At 40.4% G+C, this 18,875-nt stretch overlaps 1 protein-coding gene across 5 annotated transcripts in view; it reads right to left on the minus strand.

Annotated features, from left to right (window-relative positions):
- Positions 1-18,875, minus strand: part of BRPF3 (bromodomain and PHD finger containing 3) — a 288,586-nt gene that overhangs the window by 216,285 nt on the left and 53,426 nt on the right. For all 5 annotated transcript variants that reach the window (XM_072137236.1, XM_072137237.1, XM_072137235.1 and 2 more), the window contains exons 3-4: positions 15,649-15,805; positions 819-950 (exon numbers count right to left, since the gene is read on the minus strand). In XM_072137236.1, coding sequence (XP_071993337.1) covers positions 819-950; positions 15,649-15,805 — 289 coding nt within the window. The remainder of the gene's footprint in view (positions 1-818; positions 951-15,648; positions 15,806-18,875) is intronic.

An 18,875-nucleotide genomic window follows, 5' to 3' on the forward strand; every position in this document is an offset into this window, starting at 1 on the left:
AATGCAGTGAAAAATCGTTATCACATTTTCGTTATCGGGCATTTTGTCGGTTGTAAAAATAAAAAAAAATCATTTAGTTTGCTAAATTTGTTTTACCTAGATATCTAAATGATTTCCTTTTAATGTATTTATTTACCTACCAACTAATTTATTTATCTATAATAAATCAGATGATAACTAAATATTAATTCTCTGAATATATGCACATCACCGCTAGTATTATTGTTATTATCATCATTATTTATCACATAAACAAGCCCATGGACAACTGTTAAACTGCATTCTGAGCCACACTTCTGTCACTTCTAGGTTTACTGCACATAAACCATTGCAGTTTTTTACTGTAATAAACCTGCGTGAAAAAAGGTAATGAGACCAATCTCTGTAGATTTACAGCAGTATGCAGAAAATCTACAATGTTTGTCCTTTCCTGTCTCCCTTGCAGATTTAAAATTTAAAAAGGGAAATTGTCAACAGTTTTGATAAACTTGGATAGCAGTTTTTACAGTCTATGTACCTAGTTAGCACCAACAGCTTGAGAAAATCTATTTATCTAGCATATAACACAAGTGTAGCTCTTCCAAGTGTAATGGAGTATTGTCCCCACACTTTCCACCTACTGCTAGTTATCTTCATGGACCTACTCCAACTCTCTTCCATGTGGAACATTTTTATGCTGACAGCTAAAAGTCCCCAAACAACTGAATAGATTGCAATGGTTATTATAAGCTTTAGACGTTACACATACTGGTTTCTAATATCCACTCATTTAATTTACTAATTGAATAGTGTAATCGAAAAAAAAAATTCTCACTTACTTGTTCTCTTTTCAACTTCTCTCTTTTGCGAATTAGTTCTGTAAGCAATCTAGCTCTCTCAAGATCGTGTCGAAGTTTTTGCCAGTACTTGATGGCCTCCTTAACTGATGAAGACTTTGTATTCTTTTCCTTCTGAAAAGACATACAAGGCAGTTTGAACATTTATTAAAATATATATTATTTTCACCTATTAAGCTCTCACTTTTGGTCTCCCTTAGTTAAAACTACCTGAAAGGAAAAAAAAAAGAAAATGATTCCTCCATTATTCCTCCTAGTAATTTATGAAGATTATAAATTATAAAGAACACTAGTATTAATTAAAATAGACATGTGGAGCCACCTGTCTATGGAGGAATAGGTACTCCCAGCAATATTCCCGGTAGCACAACTGTACTGTATCGTTTTATACAGGAGCCAGAAATAAGAAGAATGGGACTGAAGCCTCTGCTAAATCCACAAAATGGCACCACCGGGCATCGAGCAACAGAGACACCCACCGCTATATCAAGGATGACCGTTGCATGCATTCCTATTGCAGCACCGTGAGGTTTCCCAGCACACTCAGCTTCCCTCGGCCTTGGGCAGGCAACCTGCCTCTACTGATTGAGCCCTCAGGGCCCCATCTCCACCTCCTGCAGGGCTCTCTGCTCAGCCCCCACCAGCTTGCTAATATTGGTGGGCGAAACAGAAGCAGGCCGAATAAGAAATGTTCCCACAGCCCTCAGTGCCTGCCAATTCAGCATCATGCAGCCCAGGAAAGCACTCCCCTGCTTCAGGAGACCAAGAGGACCACACAGTGCATTGAGATATTCTAAAGGTACCAGACCTGGTCCCATCACATGGCTTTGACACACCTCGGGTATCTCTATCCCAAGTCACTGTACAGGCAGTCCCCGACTTACGGCGTTCCGAGTTACGGACAACCGTAGATACGAACCGGGCACTCGGAACGCCGCGCATGCGCAGTCCACTTCCTGGTTTCTTAGCGCTGCTTGACATGCTGCGCGTCCTCATTGGGCGGGCGGGTCCACCTCCTGGTTTCGTAGCGCTGCTTGACGTGCTGCGCGTCCCCATTGGACGGGCGGGTGATGACGGGGTTCCTTGGGCGGAGCTAAAGACTGGCGCCGCCATGGAGTTGACGGGGAGCACAATGGAGGTGACAGGGATCCGCTGCCGATGTATACAGTAAGTAATTGCCGGCAGTATCGCGGGGTACAGGTAACGAAGGAAGCATTAGCTGGTGCGATCTCACGCTTCCTTAGTTACCAGCCAGTGCACTAAAAGAACTGAAAGCCGGAGATTGCAGGTAACTAAGGAAGCGTGAGATTGCACCAGCTAATGCTTCCTTAGTTACCAGCCATCCGTGGGCTGTACTAAATTGTCAGGAGTTAGTGTACATCTACAAAATATACTAGTTCCGACTTACATACAAATTCAACTTAAGTACAACCCTCCAGTCCCTATCTTGTACGTAACCCGGGGACTGCCTGTATATTGAAAAAACTAGAAATGTGATCTGGAGAATGCACAGAGACCAACCAAAAGAGAACATTATTCGGGGGGGGCAGGTGATGTTCCTTGGCCAGCCCATCCAACGTCTACTGGGGCTGTTGCACATAACTCTTAAAAAGGGGATGGCCCTCTGCTGGAAGTCGTGCATACAATACACCAGGTATTCCATTTCCGCCTCCAGATACACCATGTTGAGAAACTACATGTACTCTGCAAACTCTGGAAAATATATCTGCAAACCTGTGAACATCTGCAAAGAGTTTGTATGTTCTCTCCGTGATTGCGTGGGTTTCCTCCAGGTCAGCTACAATGGGCACAGGGACTGATTTGGCAAGCCCTGTGTAGTGCTACCTAATCTGTATGCACACTATATAAAGGAATAATTATTATTATTATTACACTGATTGCACCCTACATTATGGTCACACCATGCACCAAATTCTCTAATGCTAATGATTCTACAATAAGTAGAATCTTTCTACTTATTTAAAGATTCGGTGACATTGGATTGATAGCTTTTTGGAATGCAACTCCAACCAACCTGCCCTCCACATATAATGGAAGTCTTTGAAAGGCATGATTACAGGGGAGTTTATTAAACTCCATGCACGCCCGAAGTGTGAGAAGGCCGCCAAGGTTGGGGATCTGCTTTCTCGAATTCAGAATGAGTACATCTTACCTGGGGGGCCGGCCAGTTGGCTGGCTGCATACTACCTGGGGCCCGGCCGGCTGGCTGGCTGCATACTACCTGGGGGCCGGCCGGCTGCATACTACCTGGGAGCGGGCTGACTGCATACTACCTGGGGGTGGGCTGGATGGCTTTATACTACCTGGGGACTATCCGTTTAAAAAGCAGAACATGTTGAAGTTTGAAAATAGCTAATGTTCTCAAAATGTTTACCAAATTCACCTTTTTTCATAAATAAATGTTAAATACAGCAACCAAAATTTCCCACTATTTTGAAGTACAAAATGTAACGGAAAAACAAACTCAAAAACACTTTGGTAAGTTAAAACATTATAAAGATATAACCAGATAAAGTGACACATGCTGATTATCCGGACATGCGGACTTAAAATACATGCTTTAAAACGGTCCAAAAATGGGACTTGTGGCATCACCCTTGGGGTGCATTCTCTTGTTGCGGTTTTTGGAAGCGTTTTTAAAAGCCTCCCAGAAACACATGCATTTATGTGTGTAGCTGGTATGCATTTTTCATTGCTGCTGAGACAGTTGCTTGCACTTAATGCAATAAAGAAAACTACATTCAAACCAGCCAAACACATGGTAACCTGTAAAATGCATGCATTTCATGGATTTGTTTAAAAACTGCATCCAAAAAAACGGCAAATTACTATTTGCCGGTTTTTGGATGCAGTTTTTAAACAAATCCATGAAATGCATGCATTATACAGGTTACCATGTGTTTGGCTGGTTTGAATGTGTTTTTCTTTATTGCATTAAGATTATCATAAGATTATCATAATATATAATTATTATCATAGTATATAAGACCAGAAAAAGACGAAGTCCATCAAGTCCAAACTTTAAGAATTAAATAAATGTTTTATCCCCATAACCCATGATATTATTTCTCTCCAGGAAGGCATCCAGGCCTCTCTTGAACACGTACATATAGTCCGCCATAACAACCAGGGATTTGTATAAGGGCAAAACTATGTCTGTATCATGAGAATCTATTCCTCTCCTGATACATCCCATAATTTTATTTCCTTTAGCAGCATCCGCCTAAAATTTAGTTTACCATCCACCAATACCCCCCAAGTCCTTTTCAGCTCCAGTTTAACCAAGTGAAGTTTTTTTTTTTTAAATCAAAGAACACTTTATTAATGCAAATATCTCAGAGTAAATTACAGCTTTACATTTCAATCATGTTACAAACTGCATCAGAAAGAAATAATGGTAACGTAGTCAAACCCCTCCTCCCCAGAACCCCTTCCCACTTGCAATCTGGTCAATTGTATCAATCTTCCTATCTTATTCCCCCTGGTCGGGCCCGCATCCGGCTCCGTAACAATTCCTCTGAGGCCACCCCCGGACAGGTAAGCCACTTACCCCACTGTTTCTCAAATTTATCCACCGCACCTCTTTTCACATACACCTTCAGGTCCAACCGTATGGTGTTATTCAGTAATTTCTTCAATTCCCTCATTCTCGCCGGGGCAGCATCCAGCCAGTGCATGGCAATAGATTTGCGTACCTGATATAACACCTTTGCAATTGCCAGCTGTTGTTTTCTGTTAATCTCGAGCTCTCCCACAAACCCCAACATGCACACTTTTGGATTCCTTGGCACAGTCACTCCAAACACTCTGTGTATCATTTCCAGCGCTCTGCTCCACAGGTCGTCCAACTCCCTACATGTCCAGAGCATATGCAAATCATCCGCATCCTCCTCTGAACACCTCGGACAGCATGCATCCCCCCTCAAACCCATCCTTTGCAACACCTGTGGTGTCCGGTATACTCTATGGAGTAGGACAGCGTACTTGGAGATGTCAATACTTCCCCCCCACTCTTCGTCCTCTATGCGCCCGACTCTCTCCTCCCACTTTCTCCTAACCCCTGCCATTGGGTCCCCTAGCACCTTGTCCAGTAAAACCATATACAAAAGAGATATTAGCCCTCTCATATGTTTAGCAGACACTACCCCCTGCATAACTTTGATGGAAGAAAACATCACTTCCTCTGGGCCAAATTGAGCCTGTACAGCATGTTGAATCTGGAGGTACTGAAAGAACAACGAACCAGGAAGCTCAAATTCATCAACCAATTGTTGAAATGATTTCAGTATTGACTGGTCGTATAACTATGCTAGAGTCTTTATTCCCTTCTGTTTCCCCCCCAGCATGCCTTCCAGCATATTTATTTCCCCCAAGTATGGGTTATCCCATAAAGGGGTATATTTTGTGATGGGCCCTACTTCCACCATCTTCTTATAGGTTCCCCAAATCTTTTGTACCATGAGCAGCGTCGGGTGCCCCCTAGCTACTCTCCCAACGACTCCCGCCTCCAAAGCCGCCATTGGAGATAATGGACCACAAAAATGCTGCAAGACCCTCGGACACCACGTCTCTGAGCCTGGCGCATCCCATCCCCCAAAGTGCTGACATTGTGCTGCTAGATAATATACCCATGCATTTGGGATCGCTAGACCCCCCTGGTCCTTGGGAAGCTGTAACTTCTCTAACTTAATTCTGGGAACCCCCTTCTTCCAAATCAAGTCCCTAAACAAGCTATGTATCTTTCGGAACCAGAACTTCGGAATCCAAACTGGTGCGTTGTGCAATATATAGAGTAATTGTGGCATTAGAATCATTTTAATGAGGTTGAATCAACCCAGCGCCAATAAGGGCAATTTATTCCACAACAACACTCGGAACCTCATTCTACCCAGCAGGGGGGTCAAATTCAAATCGATGTAATCCGCCAAAGATCTTGTGACCTATATGCCCAGGTATTTAAATTTCTCCACCACCGGTATCCCCCACCTCTGCATGCTGGTAGATCTAGCTGCCTGTAATGGTAACAGTGCCGACTTTGTCCAATTGATGTGCAGCCCTGAAAAGTCCCCAAATTGTGATAAAAGGTCCATTACTGTGGGTAAACCTTGGTCTAAATCAGCCAGGAAAAGGAGCAGATCATCAGCATATAAAGCGATCCGCTCCTCCACCCCAGCATATCTAAACCCTGTTAAGTCCGGTAGTTGTCTTATCAGGCAGGCCAAAGGCTCGATAGCCATTGCAAACAAAAGCGGAGACAACGGGCATCCCTGCCTCGTACCCCGTTGCAAGCACAGGTGTCCAGACACCATTCCATTGACTCGGACACAAGCTACAGGAGCCCTATATAACATCTGAACCCATTTTATAATATGCGGCCCAAAGCCCAGTTTCCATAACACTGCCCATAGGTACTCCCATTCGATGCTATCAAAGGCTTTGAAGGCATCTAAAGATACCACCGCCGGCTCCTCAGCCACCTCCTGATGTGCTTGTAGATTTAAATACAAGAGGCGTACATTAATAGCCGTGGATTTGGATGGGATAAATCCAGTTTGGTCGTGATGTACTACAGACCCTATAACCCTGCTCAGTCGGTTGGCTTATATTTTCGCCAGAATTTTAATATCAGACATTAATAATGAGACCGGTCTGTAGGATTCAGGTATTTGGGCCTCCTTCCCTTCTTTAAGAAGCACCACTATCAATGCCTCATAGCATGAGGCAGGGAGACAGCCTTCCTCAAAGCATTCCTTTAAAGTGTCCTACCACTGAGGTAACAGGATATCCCCATACTCTTTATACATTTCTGCCGGTATGCCATCCATGCCCGGGGCCTTCCCATTGGCCATAACCAAGTAAAGTTTAGAACATAATTACAATTTCTGTTCCCAAGGCCCAAGTGCATAACTTTACATTTATCTACATTAAACCTCATCAACCATTTCTCTGCCCACTCCTCAATATTCCACAAATCCCTCTGTAATGCTACACTATCAACCTTAGTATTTATTACTTTACACAGCTAAGTATCATCTGCAAATATTGAAACTTCACTGTGTAAACCTGCTACAAGGTCATTAATAAAAATATTAAAAAGAAGTGGCCCCAATACTGACCCCTGTGGCACTCACCCAATGTGAGAATGTGCCAAATACACAGATTTTCCCCTAGTCCCAGCAGTCTCATTTTATGTACCAACCTTTTATGTGGCACGGTGTCACGGAGTCTGGAATTTACTTCCTCGTAGAAGCCAATCAGAGTAGTCTGAGAGGACCAATCTCTCATAAACCCATGGTGACGCTGAGTTATAAGGTTATGTACAGTGAGATACTCCAGGATAGCATATGAACTCACTCCCAAAGACGGGTTCACACAATGCATTGCATCACTGTTTTTAAGCGTTTTTGACACATTCCAAAGGCTTCAGCCTGGATCATGAGGAGGTAACATTGCACGTCCATTGAGTTTTATAAAATGCAATGTTACTTCAGCATGTGATCCAGGTTGAAGCCTTTGTAATGTGCCAAAAAAGCATAAAAAAGTGATTCAAGGCATGATGCGAACGCACCCTCAGAGAGGTTAGGAAGTAAGGGTGAAGGGGTTATACTGATCCTACTGTGAAAGGCCGTGATCACACGCTAATGCACCCCTAGCGCACAAGGGCTGGGCCGATTGCATATGCGTTTCCAGGGAAACACACGCGATGGGTAACCAGACCCCGATGTCTTGTATTGTTTAAATGCAATATGCACATATGCAATCGGGCCGAATCCCCCTCCCCTCAGGCATGCGCTAGTATTGGGTTATTAAACAAACGCTGGTGGCACGTGTGACTGCAGCCAAAGGGTTGCATCCAGGTGTCATGGTGATGCAAATAACACTCAGAAATATAACTGCACTTCTAGTGCCCTCCCAAGGCAAAAAAAATGAAATGATACGACTTTATTCCATTTAATCCATTTTGTTGTAATAAAAAAAATAAAAAACTTTTACTAACATACCCTCATATTTGTCATTTGTTAACTCACAATCTATAAATATAATCCATTATTTAACCCGTTTAGTCAGCACCGTAAAAAATCTCCAACAAAGTAAAAATGCTTTCTGGTGAAAAAAAAGAAAAACAATTATAAAAAGTAATAAAAAAAAAAGTTGCACAAACCCCTGAATGGTACCACAGAAAACAGATAATGACCCCCCTCAAAAAAAGATTAAAAAGCTATCACTTTGGTAAGATGGTGATACAAAAAGATTGTTTTTTTCTTTTGTGAAAAAGCATTTTATCGATATTGAGTATCATGATACTTTTCCGGGTATCATATCACACTCAAAATTCTGGTATCGGTGCAATCCTAATGTAGAGCTGTGAATGGCTGTATGTAGCAGAACTGTGCATGCAGCTTTGTATGTAGCATAGCTCTGCAAGTAACTGTATATATGTAGAAGAGCAATGCGTGTAAATGGACGTATGTAGAAGAGTTGTGCACGAAAATGTTTGTATCATAGTATATAAGGCTGGAAAAAGACGCAAGTCCATCAAGTCCAACCTTTAAGAACTAAAAAAATAATGTTTTTTTAACCTGTGATATTTTTGCTCTAAAGGAAAGGCATCCAGGCCTCTCTTGAACATGTACATAGATACCGCCATAACAACCTCCTGCAACAGAGAGTTCCACTGCTCTTACAGTAAAGAACCTTTGTCTATGTTGATGGTAGAACCACATCTCCTCTAGGTGTAGAGGATGCCCCCTTGTCCTGATCACAGGCCTAGGTATAAAAAGATCTTTGGAGAGATCCTTGTAATGTTCGTTCAGGTATTTGTACATTGTAATGAGGTCTACCCTCAGTTGTCTTTTTTCTAAACAACAGAGGAATTTATTCCTCTCTTGATACATCTCAAAAGTTGATTTGCTTTAGCAGCAGCTGCGTGGCTCTGGTCAGTAGAATTAAGTTTACCATCTACCAATATCCCCAAGTCTTTTTCAGCTGCAGCTTTACTAAGTAATTGACTGTTAAGAACATAATTGTTGTACCTTGTTTCCATGGCCCAAGTACATAACTTTGCATTTGTCTACATTAAACCATTACTCCACCCATTCCTACAGATTCCACAAATCCTGCAGTGCTATATATAGACTAACGACCTGAGTATTAATTACTTTACACAGCTTAGTATCATCTGCAAATATTGAAACTTGACTGTATAAACCCACTACATGGTCATTAATAAAAAATATTAAAAAGAAGGGGCCCCAAAACTGACACCCACTGGCATTCCACTGGTAACGTCAACATAATCTGAGAATGTGCCATTAATGACGACCCTCTGTTTTCTATCAGTAAGCCAATTGCTTACCAAAATACACAGGTTTTGCCAAAGTCCCAGCAGTCTCATTTTATGTGCCAACCTTTTATACAGCACTGCATCAAATGCCTTGGAAAAGTCCAGATACACAACATCCACAGGTTCCCTTAGGTCCAGTTTGGAACTTACCTCCTGATAGAAGCCAAGCAGAGTAGTCTGACACAACTGAATCCTCAAACTCATGCTGATGCTAGGTTATAATGTACAGTGAGATACTCCAGGATAGCATCTTTAACCCCTTCCGAGCGGTCCGAGCCCTCTCCATAGCCGGTAAGTCTTTGCTTTCACGGCCATCGCCAACGCTGCTGGAGGCTCCAAAAAGATGGCGGCACCCATGCCTCGGATCGCCGTTCCCCGATGATGTCACGGGGAGCAGTGATCCGTTTCCATGACAGCTTCGGGTCTCACGAAGGCCCGAAGCTGTCTCGTTTTAACCCATTCATTACAATGTACTATCAGCACATATCCCCATTGCAGTATGGCAGTATATGGTAGGATCGATCAGACAACCTAGGGTTAAAGTACCTTAGGGAGTCTGAAAAATAGTAAAAGTAAAAGTAAAAAAAAGTTAAAAAAAAAAAAATTATAATAAAAAAAAACTAAAAATTCAAATCACCCCCCTTTCCCTAGAACTGATATTAATATTAATAAACAGTAAAAATCATAAACACATTAGGTATCACCGTGTCTGAAAATGTCCGATCTATCAAAATATAACAATGGTTTTTCACTGCGTTTAACCCCGTAACGGAAAATATTGCCATTTTGGAAAATATAAAATAATTAATAAAAAGTGATCAAAAGGTTGCACAGTCCTAAAAATGATAGCAATGAAAACGCCATCAAAAGTCGCAAAAAATGACACCACCCACAGCTCCGTACACCAAAGTATGAAAAAGTTATTGCCGCCAGAAGATGGCAAAAAAAAAAATTTGTACAGGAGGTTTTAATTTTTTTAAATGTATGAAAACATTATAAAACCTATACAAATTTGGTATCCACGTAATCGTAGCAACCCAAAGAATAAAGTAGACATGTCATTTGGGGCGCACAGTGAAAGCTGTAAAATCCAAGCCCACAAGAAAACGTTGCAAATGTGTTTTTTCACCATTTTCACTGCATTTGGAATTTTTTTCCCGCTTCCCAGTACGCGCCATGGAATATTAAATACTGTCACTACGAAGTGCAATTTGTTACACAGAAAATAAGCAATAACAGAGCTCTTTATGTGGAAAAATAAAAAAGTTATAGATTTTTGAAGGTGGGGAGTGAAAAATGGAAGTGAAAAAACTAAAAAAGGCCAAACCCTTAAAATATTTCCCCAAAACAAGTGAAACTCACAGGTCAGTAGATTCCAGGATCGCCTTTGATCCTTTTTTGTATATTGGCACCACAAATGCTATGCGCCAGTCCTGTGGAACAGAAGTAGTCCTGGTGGAATCGTCAAAAATTAAAAATAATGCTCTGGTACATAGTTCATGCAGTACCCGGGGGCGTATGCCATCTGGGCCTTGCGATTTGTCCATTTTAGTTGAGGCGATGCCGTACGTCTTCCTAGATTAGTGCTCAACTCTTATCAAGGAATAATGATTCAAACAGAATGATTGGTCTCACCACCTGTTCACAGGACAAAAATAGAAGATCGCCCAGGCACGCTGCTTTACTTTCCGTCTCCCTCCTATGGATCCAGAGCCAGTCCTCGTATCACCCCCGTAAACATGGGGTACTGTAGATCCTATAACAGGGAGCAAATGGAAAGATGGTGCAGACCAGGGTAAGGAAAGGATTTTTATTTGTGTATACAGTGGGGAATTGCTCTGGTAGATGCTTTGTAGCAGTGCAGGAACACACGCACAGTCCAAAAATCAAGTGTATTCACACTGCCTTAACAAAACACAAATTCAGCCTTGGCTTAGGCACATACAAAATACCAAAAAATAAACCCTGCCCGGCTGGGCGCTGCCTAATACAATTTCAGATCTTAACTATACTGGTACCAGGCTGCCTGGCACACGCTCTTGGCAAGCAGAATTTCAGGAGGCACTCAGTTACCTTTGCTGTGTGAACACGGTCCAGCCTGCTTCTGGCCTGCAGACTAAATCAGGCTCTAACAAGGCCTGGGAACCACACCTGTGGGCTATACAAAAGCCAGGGACCGAAGCCCGGGTGGAGTAGGAGTCCCACTACCAGCCTACCCCTACTCCATAATAAGCAGGCCCAGTACGGACATTACCAATGTTTCCATGTTAGCTAAACCATTCATGGACCAAACAGACTATTCCTGCTTACTATATGTCTGCATTAACCCTTGGGTTACTGCAGACAAATCCAGGGCTTTTACCACCTGCATTTGATCTGCCTGTAAGACAGCGGTTTTCCCACACAACACCTCTTGCTTTCTCACAATACTCACAAAGTATCAGTAAAAACGCGCGTATCAGTAAAAGCATGTAGCGTCAAACACCTCGCAAGTTGTTTGACGCTACATGCTTTTACTGATACGCATGTTTTTACTGATACTTTGTGAGTATACACAAATAAAAATCCTTTCCTTACCCTGGTCTGCACTATCTTTCCATTTGCTCCCTGGCATAGGATCTACAGTACCCCATGTTTACGGGGGTGATAAGAGGACTGGCTCTGGATCCATAGGAGGGAGACGGAAAATAAAGCAGCGTGCCTGGGCGATATTCTATTTTTAACAGGTGGTGAGACCACTCATTCTGTCATTCTACTATTCCTTGATAAGAGTTGAGCACTGACACCGACTGACTGTGTTGTTTTGGGTTTTTTTGGGTGATTACTGAGTCAGTAGCTCCTCACATTTTATTCTCCAGCTTCAGAAGTCAATTTTCTACATTTATAGCTCTTTCTAGGTTAAACTTGAACACCCTTTAAAAGGACCTTAGTAACAATGGGTAACAAAGTAAAAGAGTGATGCCACACGTCCCATTTTTGGAGCCTTTTAAAGAATGCATTTTTAAAACACATACGTTTTTTTTTTTTTTAATGGGCTGAAAATGAATCCTTAAAAAATGGACTAAAAACGCCATGTGTGACATCACCTAAAGGGTTACAAGAACATATAGAATCTAAAATTAGCTGTCAGTGAGGCCCTGTACCTTAATTACAGGTACATGTCATGATTAGGAGGCCAAGTTAACACCTGGAACATACCCGCATCACATTCTTGCAGCATGGCAAGGTACAATATTCTTCATACAAGGAACTCCCGCATTAGAGCATGGCGCGATGTTCTTATGGCAATGATCACTTCAGTATCGTACAGTCTTACTGCAAGGGAGCTGGGATTCCTTGCACTATTTATAGCTATGATGCTTGTCTACAATCCCCAGAGTTTTTGTTCAGTCTGTGAATTGCAAGACTTTCATGTGAGCTAGCTCTAAATTAGAATAAACATTGGAAATGTGCTAGTGAATAAATGTAATCAATCAAGGCCCACTTTACTACCGTATTTTCCGGGCCATTAGGCGCACCGGAATATAAGGCGCATTAGTCCGATGCGCCTTATATATGTAATAATTCCATATATAAGGCGCATCGGACTATAAGGCGCAGGGTCAGGGGCGTGGCGGAGGTCCGGGGGCGGAGCAGAGACCCGACCGGACGCGACGCCGAGAAGAGATGCGGCGGAAGGTGAGTGGGGAAGGTGAGGGGGAGGTGGAGGAGGGCAGCGGACCATACTTACATAGGTCCCCGCTACCGGAGACAGCAGATCTCCAGCGGGAACTGCAGACCACGCGGCAGAAGTTGTTCGTGCTGCGTGGTCTGCAGTTCTCGCTGGAGATCTGCTGTCTCCGGTAGCGGGGACCTATGTAAGTATGGTCCGCTGCCCTGTGCCATACATAGGGCGCACCGGACTATAAGGCGAACTTTGGATTTCCAAGGAAATCCAAGGCTTTTAAGTGCGCCTTATAGTCCGGAAAATACGGTAATTATAGAACTTATAGAATCTATTGTTTACAAACAGTTTTGATCATATAAAAAAACAGCTATACTAGGAGTACAGGCAGGGTTACGTACAAGATAGGGTCTTTAGGCTTGTTCTTAAGTCGAGTTTGTATGTAAGTCGGAACTGTATACTTTATTATTGTTACCCCAGTCAAACTTTTTTTGGTCTCTGTGACAATTGGATTTTAAAAATGTTGGGTTGTCATAAGAACCAGGATAAACAATAAATCTTAATTACAGGCACCATTGATAACTGTTATAGCTGATCATTGTAGCCTAGGACTAAAGTACAGCAAATTACCAAAATCCAGAGGTCCGTTTGTAACTAGGGCCGTATGTAAGTCAGGTGTTCTTAAGTAGGGGACCGCCTGTACTAGAGAGCTGTGTGCGTTTTAGCAGCAACACCACTGTAAATATGAATTTATGTTCCAAGATTGTGGTACTGTAGGAATCTGTTAAAAACTGCTGTTCAGTTGCTCAGTTACTTACACTGTACACAGCAATACAAGTGTATTGCAGTGTAAGCGCTTGAACAAGCGATCGAATGATCAAGCCAAAAAATGGAAAACGTAAAAAAAAAAGTTTAAAAAAAAAAAAAAGATTAAATCGTTTTATAATAATAAATAAAATAAAAGTCCCATAATCTCCCCTGTTACACATATATTGCAAATATAGTATATAAAACACAAAAAAAATGTACATATTTGGCATCAACGCATCCGTATTAATCTGTACAATAAATCTAAATCAATATTGAACCTGTCCGGTGAACGACGTAAAAAAAAAAAAAAAACGAAAACTTCCCGTAATATACAATCTTTCATCAAACACCATCATAAAAAAGGTTCTAAAAAATGATCAAAAAAAGCTACGTTCCCTAATATGACATGACTGAATAGAACAACTCTTTTCGCAAAAAATAAGCCCTCAACATCTAACAACAGAAAAATACAAGGTTATGGCCCTGAAAACTTGTCGATTGTAAAAACGATGCAATTTTCTCCAATATTGGTTTTGCTCAGTAAAATTGAACAAAGATAAGAAAAACTATATAAAAGAGTTATCACCCTAATCATAGTGAACCAGAGAATAAAGATAAAATATTATTTTTACATTACAGTCAGCGGGGGGGGAGTGCTAAAAATCCAAAATAAAAATTGAAGATTTTGTTTGTGTCCCCCTTGAAATAGTTAATAAAATCTCATGAATAAGCTTAAGACCCCCCAAAATGAATTATCTATACATTGTATCTCATCCCGTACATAGTAAGCCCTCATATGTTCACATTAACCAAAAAATGTAAATTTATAGCTTGTACAATGTGACAATACAAATCTGCTGTGAATAGCGCTGTTTTGATCCTATGCTCGGCTGTGCGCATACAGCAGTTTACCACCACATAAGGGGTATTAGTACACTTGGGAGAAATTGGGCATCAAACGTTGCAGAGCGTTTCATCATTTAATTTATTATGAAAACCCATAAAAAACCCATATGAAACACTTAAAGGGTTAATAAACTTAATAGAAGTTGTTTTACATACGTTGAGGGGTGAAGTTTCTATAGTGGGGTCATTTATGTGGTGTTACTATTATTTAGGCCTTTATAAGTCACTTGAAAGCTCAGTTGTCCCTCAAAAATGTGAGTTTTGGCAATTTTCATGAAAATGAGAAAAATCGCACCTAAAGTTCTGCACCTCATAACATCCTAGAAAAATGACAGGACGCATAAAATATCATCCAAACATAAAAAAAGACATTCCATAAATGTTAATTATCAAGCTTTTTGGGTAGTTTTACTTCCTGTCTGGAAAGCAGAACATTACAAACTTTTGCCAAATATTCACTTATTTTCAGAACGAAACGCAAAACTTATCACTTAAATTTTACAACTAACATGAAGTACAATGTGTCACGAGAAAACAAACATTCTCAAAATCACCTGGATATGTTAAAGTGTACCGAAGTTATAACCAATTATCGTGAGACAGGTCAGATTTGAAATCTGAAAACATTGAGCTGAAAACTAGTGTTGGTTATAAGGGGTTAATCACTGCTTTCAAACTGCTCTTGCTCTGACTCACAGGAAAAATATAGGAGATCTCATATAGGAGTGCACCAAGTCCAGCAGCAAACTTTTAAAATAACTCAAATTTTCGCAGTCCAGCTGCTGCCAAGACAGAAAGAAAGATATGATAACATAGCCCTCCAGCCTAACAGTTTCTGTGCTGCTTTGTATAGGCAAAACTGCTGGTAGAGTCCCTTTACTGTCTTGGTGTCTAATGTCTTGTGGAATTCAAAGCGACAGAAAAGAGGTACATAAACTAAGAATCCCTGAAAAATAGCCTCCATTGGATCTCTATCTGCAGGACAGTTAACAGTCAGCAACGCAGACACCCCACAATCCAATATAAAGAGTAGGACTACCCAATATTCTTGAACTTCTATAACTAACCTGTCCACCAACTCTTTGAGACTGCATATGTGAGTGAAGTCTTCGGATAAGAGGAGCTCCATTCCTAGACTGACGTTTCAGCAGCCAATAACTATGCAGATGTTGTAAGAATTGGGTCTTTTTTTGCAAGTTTACTCCACTAGAAATTTTTATTAACCTGTGAAAAAAGCAAACATTCCAAATTAACAGTTGTCAACCAGGAAAAAGGATTGTTTTAACAGGTAAGCATGTTTTAACATCATCTCTGACAAACAGAACTAGTATTCTCGAAAGCTCACCATCTAACATACTAAAAGGTATTAACAGATTTCTTCACTCTTCTTTAACATAACCAAAGAAGTCCTAATCACCTTCATGATCCCCAGCGTTCCTGTCCTGCTGCTTCCCAGTTCCCCAGTGACTTATGTCTTACGGTTTCCAATGACTGAATTATGGGGTTGGCCCCGCCAGTTTGCCACTAAAGGGGCCCCCAACAAATGCTGCATTGCACCTGGATCGACAATATTATCTACAGGTCCGTCTCCCTGGGAGGTCTATAGCAGAGCGAGGGAAAAATAAGTTCCGGAGCTCACACAAGATGGTGGCGCAGTGACGTCACAGTATGCCGACACCGCGAGGAAAGAGGAGGAGATCGGAGTGTTTCGGGGTGCAGATACAAGAGAAAGACAGACATAACAGACATACATTGCTTATCAATCAAAAAACCTTCACATTTTCATTCATGTACATTATTCAGCCTCTTAGCTACAAGCTCCATACTTGTCTGTGTGAGTGTGTCTAAGTTGCACCATCAATGGGTCTTAGTGGTCAGCAGAACATGCTTATTATGTCAAAGGAGGTAGGTTCCGCCTCTCTATTTTGCGGATTGAAGATTTTGCAGAATTGGAAAACATTGTTGCTACGGGCCAAAAAAGGTACTAAATGGGGATTGAGAGGCAAAATACTTTGCGGAATGATTCTAAGGGACACCTGGAGTAGAATTATGTTTTTTGTTTATTTTGCTCAGAATGAAGATTACCCTTTAACCCGTACGGGACTCAGCCTCTTTTGGCCTTAAGGACGCGGCCCCATTTTTCACATCTGCCCTGTGTCACTATAAGTGGTTATAGCTTTGGAACGCTATGAGATATCCAGGGGATTTTGAGATTGTTATCTCGTGACACATTGGACTTTAAATTAGTTTAAAGAATTGGATGAAATCTTTTGTGTTTAGTTATGGAAAAAAAACTAAATTTGGCAAAAAATTTGAAAAATTCTTTATTTTCAAAGTTCTAAATTCTCTAGTTTTGATGCAGATAGTCGTAGCTACCAAATAAATTAATAAATTGCATTTCCTAAATGTCTGCTTTATGTTGGATGTTTTTTTAAGATTTCACATATTTTACTAGAATGTTATGAGACTCAGAATTTGGGTGCCATTTTTCAAATTTTTGGGAAAATCACCAGAATTAATATTTAGATGCTGAAATTTTAATTATCTGCGAGAGGCCAAAATAATAGCTAGACTCCTAAATTAACCCATTATGGAAACTACACCCCTCAACGTATTAAAAACCACTTTTAAGAAGTTTGTTAACCCTTTTGGTGTTTTATAGGGGTTAAAACAAAATGGAGGTGTGATCTACAAATTGTAATATTTTTTGACAATACATTCATTTTGGGTGGAAAATTAAACATTTGTAATGGATTAATCCCTTAACGCTGAAGCCACTTTTCACCTTCCTGACACGGCCCATTTTTTCAAATCTGCACTGTGTCACTACAAGTGGTTATAACTTCTGAACGCTTTAACATATCCAAGTGATTTTAAAATTGTTTTCTCGTGACACTTTGTACTTCAGGTTAGTTGAAAAATTTTGGTGGTATGTTTTGCATTTATTTATGAGAAAATCAGATATTTGGTGAAAATTTGGAAAAATTCTTGATTTTCGAACTTCAAAATGTTCTACTTTTTCCATACATAGTCATAACCGCAAAAAAACATAATAACTAACATTCACTAAATGTCTAATTTATGTGGACATGGTATTTTATGCATACTGTTATTTTTGTAGGATGTTATGGGCCTTTGAACGTTAGGTGCGATTTTTCACACAACGCAAACGCTAAATCCTGCTATTGGAGGGACCCCTCTCAGGTTTGAAGTCACTTTGAGAGGCCTAAATAAAAGAAAACCCCATAAATTACCCCATTATAGAAACTACACCCCTCAACGTACGTAAAACAACTTTTATAAAGTTAAAACAAAATCGGATGCAATTTTGAAAGTAACATTTTTTTGGCTAATTAATGTGTTTTTCAAAAAATGTACAAATTCTCAGTGGATAAAATACCAAAACACTACGCAAAATTTGATACCCAATCTCTTCCGTGTATAAAAATACCCCATATGTGGTGGTAACCTGCTGTATGGGCACACGCCAGGGCATCGAAGGGAAGCTGCGCCATTCAGAGCAGATTATGCATTGTCACTTTTTATTGGCTATACAATCTTTATTTTTTTGGCAATTTGGACATATAAGTGCTTATTTTCTGCGACATGAGATGCACTTAACAAATATTTCATTTTAGTGGGTCATTAGCTTATTGATGAGATTTTATTAACTCTTGAATGTATGGAGGAAAAGAAAATTGTCAATTTTGGTTTACTTTCTTTTTGTAATTTTTGGGGGTCGTACACCGTACACTAAAAATATTATATTATCTTCATTCTATAGGTCCCTACGATTACGGTGATACCTCATTTATATAGTTTTTCATTTATTTTTACAATTTTACTGGATAAAAACTAATATAGAGGAAATCTCATTTGTTTTTGCATTGCCATCTTTTCGGAGACGTAACTTTAATATTTTTGGTTGACAGAGCTAGTTTAGGACTTATTTTTTACGTGTTGAGTTGCTCTTTCAGTGGTACCATTTTTGCGCACATAACTTTTTTTGATCACTTTTTAGAACATTTTTGTGTAGAGATTTTATGAAAATTGTACATTTTTGGCGTGTTTTTCGTGTTTTGTTTTTACGGCGTTCACTGAGCGGGTCCAATAATGTTTCTGAGTTAATGTACGGATTGTTTCGGACGCAGCGATACCAAATATGTGGGGGGTTTTGGCGATTTTGTGTTTTTTTCACTTTATTGCATGTGTATAGGGAATATTTGTGTTTAGGGGACTTTAACTTTATTTAATTAATTATTTTTATTAAAATATTATTTTATGTAATGTTTTT

This window comes from Engystomops pustulosus, chromosome 2 (assembly GCF_040894005.1).
Source record: "Engystomops pustulosus chromosome 2, aEngPut4.maternal, whole genome shotgun sequence".
Lineage (NCBI taxonomy): Eukaryota > Metazoa > Chordata > Amphibia > Anura > Leptodactylidae > Engystomops > Engystomops pustulosus.